Source organism: Triticum aestivum, chromosome 5A (genome assembly GCF_018294505.1).
Source record: "Triticum aestivum cultivar Chinese Spring chromosome 5A, IWGSC CS RefSeq v2.1, whole genome shotgun sequence".
Taxonomy (NCBI): Eukaryota; Viridiplantae; Streptophyta; class Magnoliopsida; order Poales; family Poaceae; genus Triticum; species Triticum aestivum.
This window is the reverse complement of record NC_057806.1, coordinates 193,831,947-193,840,273: the sequence shown is the minus strand read 5'-3', so window position 1 is coordinate 193,840,273 and position 8,327 is coordinate 193,831,947. Positions and strand designations below refer to the sequence as shown.

The 8,327-nt window shown below is 46.9% G+C and overlaps 1 protein-coding gene across 1 annotated transcript in view; it reads left to right on the top strand.

Annotated features, from left to right (window-relative positions):
* Positions 1–6,896: 6,896 nt before the first annotated feature.
* LOC123102770 (uncharacterized) overlaps positions 6,897–8,327 on the top strand; it is a gene marked incomplete in the record, with an annotated part of 6,781 nt that continues 5,350 nt past the window's right edge. The window contains 2 exon segments of the mRNA XM_044524196.1: positions 6,897–7,170; positions 8,063–8,327. Coding sequence (XP_044380131.1) covers positions 7,007–7,170; positions 8,063–8,327 — 429 coding nt within the window.

The window sequence follows — 8,327 nt, the reverse complement described above, 5'->3', positions numbered from 1 at the left end:
CGTCCCCGGCCCTCCTCATTGCCCTGCGCCGCCGAGACCCTCTGCCGCCACCGCACCGCGCCGCCCCGGCATCCTCCTCTCCTCCGGCCGGCGTGCCTCGCCAAGTCCGGCAAGAACTCCGGCGAGGACGGCGTCGAACCTCGGGAACCGTGCCCTGATCCAGATCTGAAAATATTAGGGTTGACCCCGTTTTTTCCCTAAGTCCCTAATTTTTTTGCTCATGTTCATAGCCTCGTAACTTTGCATCCGTAACTCCGTTTTTGGCATATAACATATCAAAATGTTCACCTCAGAGAGTACATCATTTCATTCCATTGCATCATTTTCATTTGAGTTCTTCTTGATGCCCGAAATGCTATTAGAAGAGGGCTACTTGAGATAATTGTCAGATCTGCTGCTCCATTTAGCTTTTTGTCATTTTTGCCATGATTATTGTGTGCATGATATGCCCATGAGCTCTACATGTGTTTCGTTAAGGGTTTTGCCATCTTTCCAGAGGTGCAACCCATGTATTTTTGTGTTGTGTGTGGGGACTAGCACAAGCTTGCCAAGAGAGGCACTTGGTAATTCTGATTTCAGGGACTTAGCATTTCCACTAAGTCCTTGACCTGTTTTTTTTCCATATGGCCATATGTTCATATTGTTTCCTAGCGATCCGTGCCTCTTTTGAGGATGATCAGTAAGGATGTTCTATTAATCTTGTAGTGCTCTATCCATCCATGTCTTTGTTTGCAATTATGGAGCACCCTAGCTTGAGTCAATCGAGCTCTACTTTTGCTACTTCGTGAATCTGGGTAGATTGTCAACTTGTTTGCAATTTTGCCGATGATGTTGTAGTTGATCCATGCATGCTATGTTATTGTTCTTGCCATGTCTAGCTTGAATTTTGTGTATTCTTGATGGGTGTATGCTTAGTTTGTCATGACTTGCTCCGTTTTGAGTGCATCGAGCTCGTAAACATGCCTACTTGATATTTGTTTTCAGCGTGCTCCAGTTTTCACTAAGTCTGTGATCTGATTATGTTTTTGCCATGTTCACATGCTTGCAATTGTATTTTCTGATCCCTTTTGGCTCAAGGTCACTAAGGGACTTTTGTTAAGCTCTTTGAGTAGCTCCATGCCATGCTCTACTTTGACATGTTCAGTTCCTGTAGTATGTAGTTTTGTTGCTCCGAAGTATGCTACCTGATCTGAAATTCCAGACAAGTGTTAATTTCACTGTCTGAAATCTGTTTGCCATATGCATTTTGCCATGCTTGTTTGAACCTGTTAATGGATGAATTGGCCATAGCTCAGAGCTAGACTTTTGTTAAGCACCTTGAATGCATCCCTGCCATATATTTTGTTGCCATGTTTGGGTGCTGTAGCTTGCTCATCTCATTGCATTTAGATGGCTACTTGCTGTAAATCGCAGACCGGTGTCATATTTATATTGCTTGCCTTTTTCAAACCGTAACTCCGATTCCGGCGTTCTTTATATCGTTTTCAAGCGATTTCATCTCTTCTTTCCAGTGGCACATTTGGATTCCCAAGTTGAGGCCAGGTTCATGCATCCCTTGTCAATTCTTGCATATGCATCCCGCATCGCATCCCGCATAGCATACCATCTTTGCATCATCTTGTTTGATCCTTGCACGTGGTTGATTGTGCCCTTGTTGCTTGTTTTTCTTGTTTGGGTAGAGCCGGGAGACGAGTTCGCTAACGAGGAGCCCGTCGAGTTTGCTTTCGAGGATTCAGTCAACTCTGACAACTTTGCAGGCAAGATGATCGTACCCTCGAAATCACTACTATCTTTGCTATGCTAGTTTGCTCGCTCTTTTGCTATGCCAATGCTACGATACCTACCACTTGCTTTCAAGCCTCCTAAATTGCCATGTCAAATCTCTAACCCACGATGTCCTAGCAAACCATTGATTGGCTATGTTACCGCTTTGCTCAGCCCCTCTTATAGCGTTGCTAGTTGCAGGTGAAGATTGGAGGCCGTTCCTTGTTGGAACATTTATTTTACTTGTTGGGATATCATTATATTATCTTGTTATCTTAATGCATCTATATACTGGGTAAAGGGTGGAAGGCTCGGCCTCTCGCCTAGTGTTTTGTTCCACTCTTGCCACCCTAGTTTCCGTTATATCGGTGTTATGTTCCCGGATTTTGTGTTCCTTACGCGGTTGGGTTATAATGAGAACCCCTTAATAGTTCACCTTGATTAAAGCTTTTTCAGCAATGCTCAACCTTGGTTTTACCATTTGCCACCTAGCCTCTTTTTCCCTTGGGTTTCCGGAGCCCGAGGGTCATCTTATTTTAAACCCCCCCGGGCCAGTGCTCCTCTGAGTGTTGGTCCAACTCGTCAGCCGCCGGTGGCTACCAGGGGCAACTCTGGGCTGGCCTACCGGAAGTTTAGACAATCTGAGTGTGCCCTGAGAAAGAGATATGTGCAGCTCCTATCAGGATTTGTCAGCACATTCGGGCGGTGTTGCTGGTCTTGTTTTAACCTGTCGAAGTGTCTTGAAGAACCGAGATACCGAGTCTGATCGGAACATCTTGGGAGGAGGTCTATTCCTTCGTTGACCGTGAGAGCTTGTCATGGGCTAAGTTGGGACTCCCCTGCAGGGATTTGAACTTTCGAAAGCCGTGCCCGCGGTTATGGGCAGATGGGAATTTGTTAATGTCCGGTTGTAGATAACTTGAACCTTAATTTAATTAAAATGAATCAACTGAGTGTGTTACCGTGATGGCCTCTTCTCGGCGGAGTCCGGGAAGTGGACACGGTGTTGGAGTAATGTTTGCGCAGGTTGTTCTCTAGTTTCCCGCTCGCGCTTTGCCTCCTCTTCTCGCTCTCTTTTGCGAATAAGTTAGTCACCATATTTTGCCAGTCGCTTGCTGCAGCTCCACATATTTACCTTACCTTACCTATAAGCTTAAATAGTCTTGATCGCGAGGGTGCGAAATTGCTGAGTCCATGTGGCTCACAGATTACTATTACACCAGTTGCAGGGCCCAATGATTCCGCTCCAGGAGACGCGCTTGAGCTCAAGTGGGAGTTCGACGAGGACTCTCAACGATACTATGTTTCCTTTCCTGATGATCAGTAGTGGTGCCCAGTTGGGGGTGATCGGGACCGTGTCGCTTGTTGGGTTATCTTTTATTTTGGCGCCGTAGTCGGGCCATGAGTATTTGGATGATGTAATGTTATTTATGTACTTGATTGACGTGGCGAGTGTAAGCCAACTATGTTATCTCCCCTTTATTACATATATTTTACATGGGATGTTGTGAAGATTGCCTAACTTGCGACATATGCCTTCAATGCGATTATGCCTCTAAGTCGTGCCTCGACACGTGGGAGATATAGTCGCATCGAGGGTGTTACATATGTGCAGCTCCTATTGGGATTTGTCGGCACATTCGGGCGGTGTTGCTGGATTTATTTTAACTTGTCTAAATGTCTCGGGAGAAGGTATATCCTTCGTTGACCGTGAGAGCTTGTCATGGGCTAAGTTGGGACTCCCCTGTAGGGATTTGAACTTTCGAAAGCCGTGCCCGCGGTTATGGGCAGATGGGAATTTGTTAATGTCCGGTTGTAGATAACTTGAACCTTAACTTAATTAAAATGAATCAACTGTGTGAGTTACCGTGATGGTCTCTTTTCGGCGGAGTCCGGGAAGTGAACACGGTGTTGGAGTAATGTTTGCCGTAGTTGGTTCCCTAGTTCTTCGTTCGCGCTTTGCCTCCTCTTCTCGCTCTCTTTTGCGAACAGGTTAGCCACCATATATGCTAGTCGCTTGCTGCAGCTCCACATATTACCTTGCCTTACCTATAAGCTTAAATAGTCTTGATCGCGAGGGTGCGAGATTGCTGAGTCCCTGTGGCTCACAGATTACTTCCAAACCAGTTGCAGGGCATGGTGACTCCATTCCAGATGTGGCTCACAGATTACTTCCAAACCAGTTGCAGGGCATGGTGACTCCATTCCAGATGACGTGCTTGAGCTCAAGTGGGAGTTCGACGAGGACTCACGCCGTTACTATGTGTCTTTCCCTGATGATCAGTAGTGGTGCCCAGTTGGGGCGATCGGGACCGTGTCGCATGTTGGGTTGATCTTTTATTTTGGCACCGTAGTCGGGCCATGAGTGATTGGATGATGTAATGTTATTTATGTACTTTGGTTGATGTGGCGAGTGTAAGCCAACTATGTATCTTCCCCTTTTATTATCTATTTACATGGAATGTTGTGAAGATTCCCTTATTTGCGACATTGCTTTCAATGCGGTTATGCCTCTAAGTCGTGCTTCGACACGTAGGAGATATAGCCGCATCGAGGGCGTTACAAAGTTTCACCGATTCCCGTGGCACGTGGGTTTGGAAAACAAATTCAGAAACAACCTCTTGCCTTTTCTCCCTTCATAAAAAATCGGACATAGTTCCTACCTCACCTCTTTCAATTAAAAGGCGCATTGGGATTTTGCTAGGGTTCATCGAATCGGGAGCGATTGCGCGCCTGGGAGATTGGAAGGGGATTGCTGTGACAGATCAGAGACGCCATCGTGTAGGACGGCCGGTCGTTTACGGCCGAGTCATTGAGGATCACCCAAGCGAAGAGGCGGCCGCCTGCACGAGCTCTCGGAGCGGCGATGGCCTGGGAAGAGCTTGTGTATCCGGCGCGGCCGAAGCATGCGTGCAGCACTACGACACGCGGTGGCAAGCATGCGTGATGCAGTGGTGGCTACCTAATACGCGATGCTCGTAACTAGCAGGGCCAAGCTGCGTGGGCTGCTCGAGCACGTGGTTGCCATGCCCAGGAGTGGTGCGGCGACTCCTGCGTGTAGGCGCGAAGCTCGCGGCAGAGGCCAGCAGGCGACGCATATCAGTACACCAGCAGTAGACGGCAACGCAGTAGGCGGCAGCATCAGGCTGTGAGGCCAAAACCAGCAGTGGGGCGAACCAGCATGGTGGTTTACAAAGCCAAGGCACAGCAGCGGCCAGCACGGTCGATACGTGCATGCGGCGGCCTAGCTAGAGAGGCCGGCGCACGTGCAACCTGTTCGGAACAGCTACATGGCTATGGTGCGACAAGTCACCTAACGAAGCGGGATTAGCCCGATATGATGGAGTACGTACTGGGCCGTGGCGGATAGCAGAAAGATGAACGAAACCTTGATGTCAGCTCAATGATCATATCCAACTTCGGATCCGACCCACTCCTCCCTTCCGTTTTCCATGTACCTCACGGGGGCAGGGCAGCAGGGCTGTTTTGATCTTGTTCAGCAGCCAAGCATACGTACTACTGCCTGTGTTTGCGTCGAAGACGTGAATTAAGTGATTCACGTGGCTGCCGCTGAAGCTCTGGAACGTGGAGATCAGGCGCGCGGAAAGTGGCCATCGTACAGACTAGCCTGATCCCCATACAACTCTCAAATAAGCAAGACAGGTATTCCATGCTAAGCATCACTTACCAGACTGGTAGCTCTCTCCTATGTCATGTTTAATAATAGTACTTTACTAAACTCTGTTATTGTAGAGAGTTTTCAGTTCATAAGTAGTCATGTCATTATGCTTGCAGGCTTTGCTAAAGCATATTTAGATGTGCTCTAAATATTGCACATCTAAATCATATGTCATTGATTTTACCTGAAGATTTGTGCACGTATTTTCTTTTTTACTTCCCTTTTTCTTTTCGTATTTGATTGAATCATTTTTTAATGCTATTTGATTAAGTCATTTAGATGTGCAATAACTAAGACATCAATTATAACGTTGACACACACACGCACATGTCTACTGAATACTGGGTTTATACTAAAGATCTGGGTCGAAGTTGCGAAGCCTTAAGATTGACGATGTCAACGTGAGCGACTTGCTACCTACAGAGAAAAAAAATCAATATTAACAAGACAGCGAAGCGTCAAGTCTACAGTTTGATCTCTGTTAAACTAGGGTACCACTGCCTCCTAACCATCTAATCACTGGTGTAATTGATATCTTCGCAATATTAATATATTCTCTTTGTCGATCTAACCACTGGTTAATGCTCATTATATTCTTACAACAACACCGGAATGCTCCATTACATCACATATCCCTTTCAAGCGAACTATCAAATAACCCTCGATGCCAAAGTTTTCCTTCAAGCAACCGCTCATCAATCCACAACTACCGCCATTGATTTTCGCAATGCAAAGCTTTGTAGATCTGCCGGTTGAAGCACATTTGCTTATTCATGTCCCCGTTGCAACGCACGGGCACTTTTGCTAGTCTATATCTAAATCTATACCAATATAAGAGGATCCAAAGGGGCAGATCCAACTGATCTCGACCATCAAACTAAGTCGATCCAATGACCTAGACTGCTTCAATGGCGAGGATTCAACGTGTTTAACGTGTAATTAATATTATACCAAATATTGCATTAATTATAAAATTAACACACAAATAATAACATAGCTAATATATCCGTATGCTATTAATAAATTGCCTAAATATTAACGTGTATTGCATGTACGCATTTACTAGTTTGTTCAAATAGGATGCGGAAAGGATCCACTATGACGTGATAAGTTTAAACTTGCCTGTAAATAACAGTTCTCCCATTGTCGAACACTGAAAACACTTTCACAAAAAAACACCATTCTTTTTCCCACAAGAAAAGAAAAGAAAACACGGTTCTTTGACAAGTGCCAAGCTATATAAACCTTGATCTGCTTCGCCTCCGGGCTGTGATTCGTCTTTTATTTTTATTTTTTGAGAAACATTCGTCTTTTTCTTTTTGAGAAATACATTCAGCTTTTCTTAAGGAAGGGGTTGTAATTCGATGCGGAAAGTGTTTTGTAATTCGACTAGGCGACCCACTCACCTGCTCAATATAAAACGGGGAGGCCAGGTCGCGCCAAGGGCCCGACCAAGCCCAGCCCATACCGGCAGCCACCTCCGTCGTCGTCGCTACTGACGCGGCACGAGCCGGCGAATCCAAGAGGCCCCCGACCTCTCGCTCGCTGCGAGATCCCGCGTCCATGGTGGTCGGCATCGTGCTCCTGCTCGACCTTGCGGCCCGTGCGCCCCGCTCCTCCGCCTCGCTCCACTCGCACGCCGCCTTCTCCGCCGCTGCCGCCGCCGCCGCCGCCGCGGCAGCCTTGTCCGCCTCCGGCGTACCACTCTCCGCGCGGCCATTCTTCGGGTTAGTTCGACCCCCCCTTTGTCGATCTAACCACTGGTTAATGCTCATTATATTCTTACAACAACACCGGAATGCTCCATTACATCACATATCCCTTTCGAGCGAACCATCAAATAACCCTCGATGCCAAAGTTTTCCTTCAAGCAACCGCTCATCGATCCACAACTACCGCCATTGATTTTCGCAATGCAAAGCTTTGTAGATCTGCCGTTTGAAGCACATTTGCTTATTCATGTCCCCGTTGCAACGCACGGGCACTTTTGCTAGTCTATATCTAAATCTATACCAATATAAAAGGATCCAAAGGGGCAGATCCAACTGATCTCGACCATCAAACTAAGTCGATCCAATAACCTAGACTGCTTCAATGGCGAGGATTCAACGTGTTTAACGTGCAATTAATATTATACCAAATATTGCACTAATTATAAAATTAACACACAAATAATAACATAGCTAATATATCCGTATGCCATTAATAAATTGCCTAAATACTAACGTGTATTGCACGTGCGCATTTACTAGTTTGTTTAAATAAGATGCGGAAAGGATCCACTATGACGTGATAAGTTTAAACTTGCCTGTAAATAACAGTTCTCCCATTGTCGAACACTGAAAACACTTTCACAAAAAAACACCATTCTTTTTCCCACAAGAAAAGAAAAGAAAACATGGTTCTTTGTCAAGTGCCAAGCTATATAAACCTTGATCTGCTTCGCCTCCGGGCTGTGATTCGTCTTTTATTTTTATTTTTTGAGAAACATTCGGCTTTTTCTTTTTGAGAAATACATTCAGCTTTTCTTAAGGAAGGGGTTGTAATTCGATGCGGAAAGTGTTTTGTAATTCGACTAGGCGACCCACTCACCTGCTCAATATAAAACGGGGAGGCCAGGTCGCGCCAAGGGCCCGACCAAGCCCAGCCCATACCGGCAGCCACCTCCGTCGTCGTCGGTACTGACGCGGCACGAGCCGGCGAATCCGACAGGCCCCCTACCTCTCGCTCGCCGCGAGATCCCGCGTCCATGGCGGTCGGCATCGCGCTCCTGCTCGACCTTGCGGCCCGCGCGCCCCGCTCCTCCGCCTCGCTCCACTCGCACGCCGCCTTCTCCGCCGCCGCCGCCGCCGCCGCCGCGGCAGCCCTGTCCGCCTCCGGCGTA